This window comes from Brachionichthys hirsutus, chromosome 13, assembly GCF_040956055.1.
Source record: "Brachionichthys hirsutus isolate HB-005 chromosome 13, CSIRO-AGI_Bhir_v1, whole genome shotgun sequence".
Classification (NCBI taxonomy): Eukaryota; Metazoa; Chordata; class Actinopteri; order Lophiiformes; family Brachionichthyidae; genus Brachionichthys; species Brachionichthys hirsutus.
Genome location: NC_090909.1, coordinates 3,358,018 through 3,372,941, shown reverse-complemented (window position 1 = coordinate 3,372,941; position 14,924 = coordinate 3,358,018). Strand labels below are relative to the sequence as shown.

Sequence of the window (14,924 nt, the reverse complement as noted above, 5' to 3'; positions counted from 1 at the left end):
AAAACGAATATCTTTAAAGCCCTTCCTGCCCTTCTTTCCTTCCTATTTGCTTTTGATTGTCGTTGACCTCTAGTGACCTCAGTCACACACACACACACACACACACGCACGCAAAGCTGCAAACACACAAATGCCTCTCTGTCTGATGAAACATCCCTTCTGAGCACATGATCTGATGATCTCTGGGCATTGTGTAATAACAAACACATTTTTAAACGGACACACTTTCCCAATGAACAGACACACATTGCACCATGTTACCCCCCCCCCCCCCCCACCCCCCCACTGTCACATTGACCTTGACCTCCAGTTGCCTCCCTTCACTCTTGACTAGTGTGCCTATACTTCAACGTGTCTGTGTGTGTGTGATGAGCCCACGCATGTGACGTTTGACACAAACAGGTGTCAGAGAGACACGTCAAGCGATGCGGGGGGGAGGGGGGGGGAAGAAAGCTGGAAACCGTAGAGCTCCTAATGTGTCCCCGTAGCCGTGTACGTTTCAGCGTGTGTGTGTGTTTTGTGGCACGCAGCCGTGTGATGTAGCGCTCTCAGAGGGCTTCATTCATGGTCACGCCTTGCTTGAATTCCTGTGTACGCACCCTTTTCACAAAGACGTCCAACTCTTAGCGAGGTTAAATGTGACATTATGAACATGAACGTATGAACATACACAAGCATTCATGCAGACTCTCTGTTGCGCTGGGCTGACCCCGTCTTTGTGTCAAATAAATAAAATCAATTCCCCAGTCTAGACTGCCATTGAGGTGGTCGACCTTGGAGTGGCCTCTGTTTGACTAAACCCTGCATGTCCCGCCTGGTGTGTTTTAGACCATGTGTGTAAATACAATGAGCTGATACAAGCGGGAGGCCGATTTGCTGGAATGCCAAATAGGATCCAATCTCCAGAGTAGCGAAAGGGAGAGCAGGAATAAGCCGAGACCTTAAAACCACGGAATGTTGATATGTCTTACAGGCTTGTAAAAGAATGTAATGCTTTTAACATCTGGACGACGCCATTCCCTTCACTCTCTCATCCCTCCAGTCGGTTAGTCCTCAGCGTCTTCTTCTTTGGCTGCACTCATTCCCACTCCCACTGACCCTGACCATCAAAATATGAAACAAATCTGTGGACACTCCTGACATATCTGTGCAAGGTGGACTATGGTATTCTCTGTCTGCCCCCCCCAGAGCCTAGGAATGCCATTACATTGAAAAGGAGCTCCCAGAGCCTGTTAAATAAACAGAACAAGGTATAAAGCTGGAGAAGCAGAAACACCTGCGAGGGAGATTTTCTTTACATCCTGGCAACCAAAAAGTAGTTTTTGTTAGTGTTGTCAAACTGCTTTATAAATCCGTTACATATTAAGCACGAAAAAAGTCATTTATTCCAAGTTATTTACTCCCCCCCCCCCATAAAGGTTGTATAATTGGAAAGCGGTAGCAGTTTTTTGGCACACAGCATAATGCCATAAAGTGTGTGTGTGTCTGAGATTGCATTCCTTGTTCCTCACGGTGGACGAGGAACACGGTGAATAGGAGGCCAGTAACTTCTGGTGTCCTTCATTCTTTGTTGGAATTCCTAATGCGAGCTGAAAGTGGTCAGAATCAAACCCATTCCACAACGTCGTGTAAGAGAAAGGGTTTTTACGCCTAATATGAATCCACTATGAGGTAATGACAAAATGAACGTACTTTATATTTATAATTATGCAGCTGTGTAGGCTTTCCAGAACTCAGGCATCCTCTTCTCTCTGCTCAGACCTGCAGTAGATGGAGTTGCCTCCCCTACTGATGGGATGCTGCTAGTGCACATCATCATAGTTTTATATTATAGGTATTCATTCATTCACTCTTTGTAACACACACACACACACACACACACACATGCAAAATGTTAAGTCCAGGATAAGAAGCCGGAACAGGAGTTGCTGCTGCCTGATCCAATATAGACAGTATCCATGGAGACAGAGCGATGGGGGGGCAGATCAACAGGACGCTGTCTGTGTGGGGGTCAGAGTATTTAAGTCCATAAGTGAAACCATGAGAGCAAACCATGACAGAGACGGGTGTTCATAAATGCATTGCATTTTAAATTAATGATGAATCTCTAACAAGATTTGTTGCTGTTGTGGTGCACCTCATCATTTTGTCAGTGTCACCAGTGTCAAAAAATAAATTTATTGGCCACCGCCACCATGTAATACAAACTTATCTAGCTTCTTCTCATTCAATACAAAACCTACCATACGGAGGCATGCGCTCCAGTAGTGACCTGCTGTGTTGTTTAATGTTCATAAAACGAATAAACTCCATGAGGCAATATCAAACAGTAAAATATGTGCTTTTATTTATCGTTTATTTATGTGATGATTTGGTTTCTGTGAAGAGTTTGTTATTAATTGCATAAAAAAAACATGTTTAAAATGTTTAAAACACGCGTTGATATATATGCCTAATTATAACGCACGCTGTAAAAACGTTCAGCTGTCTGGACTATTTTATTTTGAAGGCTGAACCGCCCAATTTCCGGTAATTCACTCTCCTTCCGGCCTGACGAAAAAGAACGCGTAGCCATAGCAACCACTGTAGCCACCGTGGCGCTGCGCATCCCGTTGCCTTCTGCGGCGGCTCACAGAAGAGGAGACCGTTTGAGAACAGACGCTATTGAGAGATAAATGTCCGCCGGGTCGTTTCGTTGTTTTGGGAAGCCATGACACCCTCACAGAGAAGCAGGCACGGAAGCGAAGCGGCGCCAAAATGGAGAAACGCAGGTGAGTATTCCGACTGGCTTGATTTCTACTTCATTAAAATACAAACTGGATGTTACATTCAAGAATGAATTACAAGTAGGTCATTTCTACCTAAAACAAAGCAGGGTTTAATCACGTTCAGTCGGTTTTCTCAGGCAGTTACTTTATAAACAGCTTTAGTGCAAACTTCCAAATTACAAGTATTAAGGAAGGAATTCAAAGTTTGTGTCAGAATTAGGATTCTTTGGAAAACTTTGGAAAAACAATTATCCTATCCTATAGACAGATTACCAGATAGGTTAAAAGTGATGGAGCCTGTGATGGAGGGAGGAAGTACCGTTATAACATGAAAGACATAACTGCATAATTACAATTTAAAAAAAATTACAAAATGGAAAGACTGCATGTTTTTGTATTTTATAAATTATCTAATTATTTTCTGTGTTTGTCGGTGAACGCCACTATTTTTCTCCCCTTTTTTGTGAGAACGGGAAAAATAGCTGCATTGAAAACCTGCCAAAATCTACGAACTGCCTTCTACAACATCAATAACTGTGTTGTGTCTGAATGTACTACAGTCAAATTTAAAAAAGGAAACAGTCTCGGGGGGGGGGGGGGGGGGGGGTGTCTTGTTAAGCGGACATGCTGGAGGGATAGGTTCTTGTGTTTCCGTCTGTTGTTCTGCATTTGGAAAGAAAACAAACCCCCACAGACTGGAAGGAGAATCTCCGTGTCTCTGCCAGTGGCAGAAAGTGAAACGTCAAAGATGCTGTGTGGCTCTCATGCTTCATTAATCATGCAGCTTCAGCTCGTATCAAACAGGTCAAGCAAGCGTGTGTGTGTGTGTGTGTGTGTGTGCGTGTGTGTGTGCATGACTTGAGGAAGTCTAAATAATTTACCCGATGCAGTAGGGTGCTTGACGAATCTCGAATGGCCCTGGCATTCCATGCGATGGAAAACACTCAAATCTGATCAGCCGGATTTGTTTTCACACACACACACACACACACACACACGCACACACGTGCACAAGCAGGGCGAGGAGCTGGTGTTGCGTTACTTATGAGTTTCTCTTAGTGTACAAGAAGAACACAATGACTTCAGTACAGAACAATCATCCGCCCAGGATTAAAACGCAACTCTAATCAAAATTCAGCTTCGGCTGCGACGGCCATTCACAAAATCACCGGCAAATGTCAATCATCGACCTGCAGCCTCGCCATTAATTCGTCTAAAAGAAATTAAAAAAGCGATAATAGCCGCTGTCCTCCTCGTTCCCCGCTTCAGCTCCTCCTGCCCCGTCGCTGAGGCATTCTGGTGGGGCATCCCAGCCGTGGCCCATTCTCCCCCATCCCAAAGGAAAGGAGCTCAGGTTCCACTTACCAGCTCCTCCTCTTCTTCCTCACGTCCGCCTCTTCCACACCCGGCATGCAGAGGAGAGCGCGGAGAGGCCCCACCTGGTCACCGTCGTGCAGCCCTGCAGCGAACTGCGCAAGGTGAACCCGGTGTACCTCCGTATCTACTTTACTACTTACGTTCATAGCGTTAAAGGGTTAATAAGAACACTTGGACTGGGCTGGAAGGTTCTGATCGATCAATTTAGACTTCATATAGATTCATATCATCACTTTAAAGGTCGTGTTTATGCGACAATCCCATTTAGAAGATCTTTAGAGTGCGTAACGGGAACGTAGAGGCTTCACATACCGTCTGCGTTAAAGGTGACCGTTCTGTTGAACCGGAGGGGTGTGGTGTCCTACGAGCAACTGCTGATGGACATCTCTGAGGCGTTGGGCTTTCCTCGCTGGCACAGAGCCAGGGTGACCCGTCTCTACACGACCCACGCGCGAGAGGTGAGACTCACCCGCGGCAACACGGCGGAGCGCCGGTTCCTGTGCAGCGGGAGCAGTTCTTATGGCGTTAGGTAATAATGACGGACGCGTCACATGCTGTCTCCTAGGTGAAGGGAGTATGTGATTTCTTCCGAGGCGAGGTGGCTTTCCTGGCCCTGGGGAGGGCTCGTCCGGAGCTGGGTGGCGTGCGGGAGGCGCTGGAGGAACTGTTTCCACAGCACTCACAATATCGGGCTGAAGCACTGCAGGCCTGGGAGAAAAAACTTCGTCCAGCGCCGGACAAAGCCGCCAAGGCCGACAGCGGATACAGCGATGGGACAGACAGCAGCGAGACACACGGCGGCCGAGAAACACACCAGGATACAAGTACACATGTAGATCATAGTAATACACGCCCAAATAAGCTGCAAGCTAACCGCACGCACACGCACACGCACACGCACCAGCCTGAAAATAAGGAAGCTAATGCCCATCAAAAGAGTTCGTCCAGGAAGCCTGCTCACCTGCCAAACCACCTGCAGAGACTGAATGTGAGGGGCGGAGTCAGAGAGCGGCAGCCGTCTGTCATTGGTCTATTTAAACAAGAGGAATGTCTCAGGGAAGTGGGCGTAACCTCGCCGACATTCTGTGAAAACTGCTTAGCAAGAAGAGGTAAACATCGGGGTCCGGGACTAATGCACCAACTGTCAGGAAAGCCCCCGCTTCCTCCCATTTCAAGGAAGCAGACAGGAAGTTCCCCCACAGGACAGGTCGGAATCAGCCCCCCATCGCCTCCGCCAAGCAGCAGAAAAGAGGAGCAGAGTAGCCCCCAGTTAAAACCTTCACACCTACATCCAAATGCGAGTCAAGAGCACGAGGGCCTACAGCAAAGGACGACCTTTGACCTTCCCTCTGGCGGCAGCGATGTCACGGAGGCAGACATCGAGCGTTGCTATGAATTCGGACGTGTGGTTGGAGACGGCAACTTCGCGGTGGTGCGGGAGTGCCGCCGTCGAAGCAACGGACAAACCCTCGCCGTGAAGATTATCGAACGCTCGAAGCTGATTGGTCGGGAGCACATGATGCAGAATGAGCTGAGCCTCCTGGGTAGCCTCTGTCACCCCCGTATAGTGCGGCTGTTTGCCCACCACCACACACAAACGCACTCCTACCTGGCGATGGAGCTGGTGAGGGGAGGGGATCTGTTTGAGACCATCAGCGAGAGGGGGACATTTCCAGAGGCGGAAGCGGGGCCGATGGTGTCGGACGTGAGCGAAGCGCTGAATTACATTCACTGCAAAAGCATCGTCCACCGGGACCTAAAGCCAGAAAACCTACTGGTGAGTGTCATCGTCATTCGTCCCCGGTCGGGGAGCGACAGAGCACAAAGACTCGCTAAGACCGGTCAGAGGAGTTTCTACTAGCGAGCCCGTTTGTGTCCTCAGAAGCGTTTGACTTTCGATGGCTCGGTCTTACATGAGTCATGTTGTTTTTCCTGTTCTGCCCAGATAGAACATGTCGCTGCTGGCATCTGCAGGCTGAAACTGGGAGACTTTGGCCTCGCCATGGTTGTGACGGAACCAGTCTTCACTATATGTGGCACGCCCACCTACGTAGCCCCAGAGATTCTTTGTGAGACAGGTTAGTGCTGTTTGCAGCCAAGACGTTTTACTGTTTACACTGTTTATTCAGGTCCTTTCTTTATCGTAGCCCGTTTTGAGCCAACAGGTTATGGTGTCGCTGTGGACGTGTGGGCTCTGGGCGTCATTCTTTTTGTCCTCCTGTGTGGATTCCCTCCCTTTCGCAGTCGAGATCGGGACCAGGAGGAGCTGTTCCAGTTAATAAAGCAGGGTCAAATTCACTTCCTGCCCCCCTACTGGGACCCCGTTTCAGAAGGTGACGCGTACGGAAAAGCGCTGCACAGATTCCCGTGCGTTGAAGTGATTTGCGTCTCACTCGTGTGTTTGTGTGCAGAAGCCAGAGGCCTTGTCAAAGCTCTGCTTCAGCCCGATCCTACGGCGAGGCTGACCGCAGAGCAGACCTTGCTGCATCCCTGGGTGAAGGCTATGACTTCTGTCGGCCAGCAGAGGGCGCTCGCAGACAAAGGTCCGAGGAACACAGCGAACGCCGGACAAGAACCAAACAGATTCCAGAGACTGCCCCAGATCAATGCAGCCCATAAATGGGCACACGCGATACCGGCCGACACCGGTGTCGCGGGCGAAACCGCCCATAAAGACCTCAGCAAACAGGACGAGAAGCAAACAGTCACGAGCACAAGACGAGCGCAAGAGGAGGATAGATCAGCGCAGCAACATTCAGAACGCAGCACATCCCAGCAGCTCAGTGTGGATTTGGAGGCAGCGCCTCCTCAGCAGAAAGCAGAATGCACCATTACAGACCCGGGCTCTCCCAGTAAAGAGCCCAGCGGGCTGGAAGAACAGGATCCAGGTACCCTGTTGGCAAAAAAAACCGTAATCCCGGCAGCCAAAGCAAAGTGAGCGTTGAACTCAATCGGCTCAGTGCCCCCCCCATGTCCAAACTGATCCCCCCCCCCTTAACCACAGCCCAAAACGATAGTGAGCTCAATGCTCACGCCAACCACACGATCTTGACCTCGCCACAAGTCTTCTGCTTACCCGTGTGATGACATCAGACTCATCACTTTCATTCATCCAGACAATCTCACTGATTTCTCAGCAGCCGAATCGTTCAACGATGTCATTTCCTCTCTTGAGATTGAATAGCTTCTGATTGATGAGTCTTCGTAAATGTGTGTGTAATTGGATGCATCGTTTCAATCAGGCGCCTCAGTAGATGATGGAAAATGACCGGGGCATGTGTCCGTGTCGGATTTCCATTGGATGGATGTTAAAATGAACAGAATCGTTCAGTAAGAATAAATTTAGAGTCATAGTTTTTCCATTGTTTCCAGTGTTGTGTTGTGGTGTAATAGTGAATTTTAAATGAAGTTGTGCTCTGGTTAGGTTGTGCTATTTGCTTTCTATACTTACCCTTAAGGAGACAATAGGTTAATAGCATTTACCATTTTTTGTCTCTATACCTGCATGCACAATAAAAATACCTGACCTTTAATCCCAGTAAACGTTTCTTACTTTACTAAAGCCCTTTGCCATTGTTCATTGTAAATATTTTGTACTGGGCTGGTAAATAGTTCCTCCTGATTTGAATTAACAGCATTATGTCGCAATATTTGGACGAATCAATCCATCCAAGGGATGGATGGTCAAACGTTAAGGACACAGCGTGACCTCGTACAGCTAGTGGGTAAACTGTGCGTGTGGATATTCAAGGGAGGTGTGGCTCAATCCACACAGGCCAGTGGAGGGTTGTTGGTCGTCTCCTCCCTGAATTGCTGACAGGACAGTGTCACATCCTGCCCCTATTGCCCCCCCCCCAACCACTGCATTCATACACCCCTCCCATCCCTGAGGCTACTGCAGCCTGTCTCTTAAATCATATTTGGGGAACTGAGTCGACGAATAATCTGTAGAAAGGTTAAGGCTTTCTTTCACCATATTGTTTTTTTTTTTTTTTGTATCCCCATCAAACACAAACATCATGTCCCCCTAAAAGAAGCTAAATCACTTTGAGATAAAAAAAAATAAAAAAAAAATGAATTATTGTTCACCCTTCACCAAGTGGTGACGGTGTTACAAATGTGTTATAACACGTAATAGTTGCAGGCGCATTAAAGCGTCAAATTTAAAGTCCTGCTTTTGCTCACTGCGCATGCGCCCTGCAAAACTCTTTAAATAGCCCAAGTCATCCGCCACAATAAACGTCCTGCTGTCAGCGCACTGAAGTACTGACCGACAAGTAGAGCTAGTCAAAGATACGCGCGTAAATATTTACTTTTAATTACGCAGCGTCATATATTCGCCGCGGTCGAGAAAGGTGCCTGAGAAAATTAGCGAATTTGACCCGGAGTCGGGGGGGAGACGGACAGGAAGAAAAAAAACAACAACAAAGATGGCTGTGTAACCAGAGAGACGAGTCCCAACAGAACTCTCTCAGACCGCGGCTCTAATCAACGACGGGTCTCGTGGACAAAGTCAAGCCGGTACCGGAACGGAGACGCTCGACGGAGCCGCCGAGCTCGGCCGCCCGATACACGTCGTTGTAAATCTGCTGTCATTGCAAAAAAAAAAAAAAAAAATTAAAAGCGTCGAGAGTCCAACAAACCTAGCCGACGTAGCTAGCCGCGTCGTCTGCTAGCCTCGCTGTAAGTCAACAAACCTAGCCAACGATTCATGAAGCTTTTAATGCCACTTTGACTCTCTCGTTATTGTAGTCATTAGCTCGTTGTTGTATTTGTAGTTCATAAAAGTGGAGGGCGCGGATTAATGACGAGTTAGCCTGCATTTCCTTTCTGACAGCCCGAAACCGTAGCGTTAGCCTAGCTGAACGTTAGCTATCTGTCAGCTGATCGTTAGCTTGACAGGTTTGTTAAGCTAGCCCCCGCCCCCCCTCTGGAAGCTAACCTGGTAATATTTCGGGCGCAGGCAGCACCGGTCGCGACAGGGTTCATCCCGGTAAAATCTCTAGTACCATCGCCATGTCTTCGCTGGACGACAGAGACGTAGGCGTTGCGGCCGCCCCTGGCTCCTCCTCGGCCGGCCTGGGGGTAGGGGCCGCGGCGGCGGCGGTGGAGGCTGTCGCCGGGGTCGCGGCCATGCAGGACGAGGTCGGGATGCGACGAGACGGGCCCGAGCCTGACACAGACGAGCCACCCAAGAAGAGGGTGAAAATTCCCGAGGGAGAGTCAGGAAAGCTGGAGGAGAGACTGTACTCGGTGCTGTGCTGCACCGTGTGCCTAGACTTGCCCAAGGCCTCTGTATACCAGGTAAAAAACAAAACGTGGTGTCAATCACAAAGCTTCCCTTCATCACTATAAACTATCACCAAAAAACAACACAAGGCCAGCTTGGATCTCACTCTTTGAAGTCCCCCCCCCTCCCCTGTGTACCATCCTCCCCAGAATCCCACCTGTTGAATATGTTCAGTTCCATTTAATTGAACTGAAACTAGAAACTAGCTCAAACACAAAGTGGTCTCTACCGCACCTCAATCCAGAGACCAGACACACATTCATGTGATCATTATCTCGTAATAACCCTCAATCACCCCCTCCCCCCCCCCAAAAAAACCCCCCAGCACACCAGAAATCAAACGCCCAGAGATCAAGTCAAAGGTTAGCCTTAAGTCCCTGCCCTTCCTTTCAAACTGCCTCAAACTGATCTCTCTCCGTTGTCAAGTGAACATTTATGTAATTAATCATCGCTCAGTCTTAAACATGGCCGCCCTTCTGCAGCGCCAATGGGACATGTTTACAATATTTACATACAAATAGACTGGCCATACAATAGTTCAATAGTACAATAGAATCACAAGCAGCGAATAAACATTAGCCCAATCAAAATGAGTCAATCAATATTGCACTTCTTGAGTTGCAATATTGTTGCAAAATTAGGTTTGAAAATGGACATAATCGCCAGAAACCTCTCAAATATTTCATAAATTAAAACCACTAACAAATTCTGCACACAATAGAATTGTACCACACATATATATATAAAATGTTCCATTACTTCCCTTTCCATCTTACACTTATTCTTGCATTTTTATCTTCCCTTTTGTCTCCATCGCCTCGACTGGTTTCCCACCAGTGCACCAACGGACACCTGATGTGTGCAGGTTGCTTTATCCACCTCCTGGCAGATTCACGTCTCAAAGAGGAACAGGCCACGTGTCCCAACTGCAGGTAACGCCAAAGTGCACATTCATTCATTCGCTTTCTATATTGATAATTCAGGGGCAACTTCTTTAAATTAGACCTTTATTTAACCACATAGGTCAGTTTTAAAGTGCTGTCCTGGAAACGGCGCTAACCATTGCACCACAGTTATTTTAAACATCCTAATATGTTTTCACGTGGATAGCTAAATTGTTTTAGCGTTCCAAGTCTGTGAAAAATGGACTTCCACCAATAGATAATGCGCAACAAATAATTTCAGAGCTTATTTTTTTAGATGGAATATATATTTGTGACATTAAACACCTGATCCGAAATATGTCCTCCGACAAATTGTTGTTGTTGTTGTTGTTGTTTTCCTTCGTGGTCTGACTCGACTGTCAGTTCGGTTAATAGAATAGAATTAGAAGTGGAAAAATAAAATTTGGCTCGGGATGAAAATGATATCAAACAGCAGCAAAAGAGGAAAAGGCAGGAGGCGGAGCTAGAAGTGGCGGAGATGAAGATGCTGAGGTTCTCCTTGGGGAGCGACTAGGTTGGATAGGATTAGAAATGAGAAAATAAGGTTAGACGTTTTGGAGATAAGGTCAGAGAGACCAGACTTTGATGGTTTGGACATGTCCAGAGGAGAGACGGGGACTATATCGGTAGAAGGATGCTGAGAATGGACCTGCCAGGGAACAGGACTAGAGGACGACCCAGGAGAAGATACATGGACGTAGTGAGGGAGGACATGAGAGTGGCTGGTGTTGGGGAGGATGGTGCAGAGGACAGGGTGAGGTGGAGAAGGTTGATTTGCTGTGGCGACTCCTCACGGGACAAACCGAAAGGACAGTAGTAGTCCCAAAATCTGTGCTGAAATCACCACCAAGCGGAGCCTCTGTGATCCGGATAGTTCACGCTTGTCTGTCCTTCCTTGTTCCTGTATGGACAAACGTCGCACACATGACCGCCGTGTGTTCACGCAGGTGCGAGATCAGCAAGAACCTCTGCTGCAGGAACCTCGCGGTGGAGAAGGCCATCAGTGAGCTCCCGACAGAATGCACCTTCTGCCAAAAGCAGTTCCCTCGCTCCAGCTTGGAGAGACACCAGAAGGAGGAGTGCCAAGACAGGTACGACACAACCCACACGCACAACCCACACGCACAACGTCACGACAACACGTGTGACGGTGGGAAACGCCTTTCAAAGCGATCCCCATCAGGGCAAAGTCCAGTCAGAATTTGAGGAAGGCGGAGGAGGAGGAGGAGGAGCAGCATGTGACCTGCTGCTTCGGCGGATGTGGTCGCGCGCTGCGTGTCTGTCCTATGGGGTTGTTGCTATAGCAACAGGTGACCCATCTTAGCCTGTGCCAGTTTCTTTTGTGGTCGGGTCAGGCAGAAAATGTGAAAAATGCAACTTCCAAGTTGAGTGACATCAGACTAAAGAGGCTAACTCTCACCTTTCACTTTATTATAACTCACATTTAGCATCAGAAAGAAGCAGGGACCCACTGAAAAGCCCCCCCCCCCCCCAGGATGTGAAGCATTACTGTACAGGACCTAAACTATATCAGTCTTATTTTGACTCACCCCGACCGTTCCGTTTCCAGGGTGACTCAGTGTAAATACAAGCGGATCGGCTGTCCTTGGAAAGGCCCGTTCCACGAGCTGCCGGCGCACGAGGGCGAGTGCTCCCACCCCTCCAAGACTGGGACGGAGCTGATGGGAATCCTGGGGGAGATGGACCAGAACCACCGCAGGGACATGCAGCTCTATAATAGCATCTTCAGTCTCCTCTGCTATGAGAAGATCGGCTTTACAGGTGCGTATATAAAAAGGGAGGAACAGAGCGTGTGGAAACTTGAACTGTTTTCCTTCGCTGTTAGCTTCAAGCCCCGCCCACTTCGACCCTTCTTTTCCTCCTCCCGCGTGTGCATTCAGAGGTGCAGTTCAGGCCTTACCGCACCGACGACTTCATCACTCGCCTGTACTACGAGACGCCGCGCTTCACCGTCCTCAACCAGACGTGGGTGCTGAAGGCCCGCGTCAACGACTCCGAACGCAACCCCAACCTGTCCTGCAAACGCACGCTGTCCTTCCAGCTCATCCTCAAAAGCAAGGTAGCGCAAACATCCATCGGGGGCACCGGCGTGTTTTTTTTTTTTTTTTTTTTTTTTACTTCCCAGGGGTTTTAGGGTGTGTTTTCTGCGTGCGCAGGTGAACTCTGCGCTGGAGTGCTCCTTCTTACTCCTGAAGGGTCCGTACGATGACGTCCGGATCAAGCCGGTCATCCACCACCACGCCTTCAGCAACGACGCCAACGAGACCGACTACGTCCCTCTGCCCATCTCCGATTCGGTGGAGTGCAACAAACTGCTGGCCGCTAAAAACATCAACCTGCGTCTGTTCATCTTCCAAGTCCAAAAATGAAGAGACGGGCAGAGGAGGAGGAGGAGGAGGAAGATGGAAAGGATAACGGAAGAAGAAGAAGAAGAAGAGGGGTGAGGCGCAAAGAGAGAAGAGTGTTGAAGATTAAAGACAGACACCACTGAACCACTGATACCTCCTAACTAGACAGATACACACGTTCACACAGGGTACACACACACACACACACACACACCACTAATTATAGTTACCTCCTTTTACAAGGTATAGCTGTGAGTTGCTATTGAGATGGGTGGACATTGTTATGGGACGGGCAGGGGGCGGGGTCTGGTGACGGTTGGCGTGTGCCTGAAGTCGTGCGCCCATGACACCCCGCAGCCAAAGGTAGCACACACACACACACACACACACACACACACACACCGACCAAAGCAGGATTCGCTGTGTGCATGTTTTGGCGTCTTGCGTGCGGGAACGTGTGACAGGAAGCGGGTGAGAAACAGACGCTGGAGTGTGACCCGATCTGTTTTCATCTTGGAAAACGAAAAAGCGATAATGTGAAAATCGAGCGATTGATGTGTGCGAGTGAGAAGAGAGTGTTTCCTTTCCTTTCACTCTTTACACCTGTATCTATGATGATTTATTTCCGCTTGGACTGAAGTGAAGGAAAAAAAAAAAGAAGTTTCACTCCTCAAAGTTTCTCAGAAAAGATGGAAAGGGAAAGACGCCCCCCCCCCCCCCCGTGACCCCATTCCACCTTGAAGGAGCGGAGCGATGGCCTGGCTGCATGCATATTTTAGTTCTTGGAGCTGTGGTTATATTTAACCGACGACACTAATACAGTTTTTATTCCTCCTAACTCTTAATATTTAAGTGCCCGTGAATGTTTTCCTTTTTAAGTTAGTGTTTTTAGCGAACGGTTGGCTGCCTCTGTGTGTGTGTGAGTGTGTGTGTGTGTGTGTGTATATAAAACACATAATCGTGCGAGACTCCAGTACAATCCTTGATATCAATAAGCGAGGCCCCCTTCAGAGGCCCTGACATTTCTGGATGGAAGATGATGGTGTGTGTGTGTGTGTGTGTGTGAGTGAGTGAGAGAGAGAGAGGTGGCATGGGGGGGGGGGCTTTACCTTAACATGGCGACATAGTGTTAGACTTACTTGAATGAGAGCGCTACTGGAGCAGACCCTACTGTAAAGCAGACGGCTCCTCTCTCCCGTGTTTCTGTGTTTTAACGCTTCGTCTCTCTGCCAGTGGACTCACTCATCTCACTATGGCTGTACATGTGCCTTTTATTAAAGATCATGGAACCTGCATCGCTCCTTGTGTGTTTGCACGAGTGAAATTATTTAAAAAGCGCACGTAGGAATATTCTGTCAGAGTATTCGGCTCGAAATCACCGACCCATCTGTCCTTGCAGAATCTGTCTAAATCTGCCTCTGTAATGTAAAAACTCTTTATATTAAAATCTGCTTATTTTGCATTTTGATGGACCTCAACTCTTTTGGGAAATTTTAGTTAGTTCTTAATCAGTTGTTCTTCAGTATTCTGTATTGATCAGTGATCTAAACACTCAATCTCCCAATCACAAAGCACGCTCATTAATAAAGCGTCAGCAGACTGATCATGATTTATGGACACAGCTTTGATCCCACGTGTCTTATTTACTAGTATTCAGCAAAACTAAGATTACAGTTTTATATATATATATATATATAAAAAAGTTTAGTCCAAAGTTAGTCAAAATAAAATACATGTGTGTAATACCTTGTTTAGTTTTAGGACTTAGAGATATGGAGTCTATAAATTTCTCCTGTTGATGCAGTTCTTGGTAATAAATCATATTTTCTAAATACAAATATTTACATTTACTAACATTTTAGATCTCACAATGAACCGAAACAAGCAAAAATTACTAATTCCTGTTTGTGATTTTTTTTTAATGAGTGAGCTCCGTTTGGGAACTAACCCCACTCGTCAAGGTGTAGTGACAGCGGTAAACCATAGGGGGGCGCTGGAACCTCATAACGGGAATCCATCGGTTTAATGGACGATGATGGTTGGTCTCTGCCATTTCTAACAACTGCACCAGTTTAAGTTAAAAGCAAGTGAGATTTTCATAAACAGATATTAAAGTCATCATATAAATATATTTATCTCATTAGAATCATCAAAGAACCAAAGAGCCGACATGATG

General features: G+C 47.6%; 2 protein-coding genes across 2 annotated transcripts; both read left to right on the top strand.

Moving 5' to 3' along the window:
- The first annotated feature begins 2,710 nt into the window (after positions 1-2,710).
- dclk3 (doublecortin-like kinase 3) lies at positions 2,711-7,083 on the top strand. Its single transcript, XM_068747551.1, has 7 exons — positions 2,711-2,771; positions 4,038-4,246; positions 4,472-4,603; positions 4,711-5,922; positions 6,091-6,223; positions 6,311-6,478; positions 6,557-7,083. The coding sequence occupies exons 1-7, from the start codon at positions 2,711-2,713 to the stop codon at positions 7,081-7,083; spliced, it is 2,442 nt and encodes an 813-aa protein (XP_068603652.1).
- A 2,078-nt stretch (positions 7,084-9,161) lies between these two features.
- Positions 9,162-12,769, top strand: zftraf1 (zinc finger TRAF-type containing 1). The gene is made up of 6 exons (XM_068747333.1): positions 9,162-9,449; positions 10,273-10,367; positions 11,327-11,470; positions 11,950-12,161; positions 12,281-12,459; positions 12,557-12,769. The coding sequence occupies exons 1-6, from the start codon at positions 9,162-9,164 to the stop codon at positions 12,767-12,769; spliced, it is 1,131 nt and encodes a 376-aa protein (XP_068603434.1).
- Positions 12,770-14,924: the final 2,155 nt, after the last annotated feature.

Excerpts from the sequence above, each read along its gene's own strand:
- dclk3 (XM_068747551.1), top strand. The coding sequence starts at position 2,711 with ATGACACCCTCACAGAGAAGCAGGCACGGAAGCGAAGCGGCGCCAAAA. Across the intron at positions 2,772-4,037 it reads GCCAAAATGGAGAAACGCAG|CTCCTCCTGCCCCGTCGCTG; the intron begins GTGAGTATTCCG and ends TCCCCGCTTCAG. Across the intron at positions 4,604-4,710 it reads ACACGACCCACGCGCGAGAG|GTGAAGGGAGTATGTGATTT; the intron begins GTGAGACTCACC and ends GCTGTCTCCTAG.
- zftraf1 (XM_068747333.1), top strand. The coding sequence starts at position 9,162 with ATGTCTTCGCTGGACGACAGAGACGTAGGCGTTGCGGCCGCCCCTGGC. Across the intron at positions 12,162-12,280 it reads TGAGAAGATCGGCTTTACAG|AGGTGCAGTTCAGGCCTTAC; the intron begins GTGCGTATATAA and ends GTGTGCATTCAG. Across the intron at positions 12,460-12,556 it reads AGCTCATCCTCAAAAGCAAG|GTGAACTCTGCGCTGGAGTG; the intron begins GTAGCGCAAACA and ends CTGCGTGCGCAG.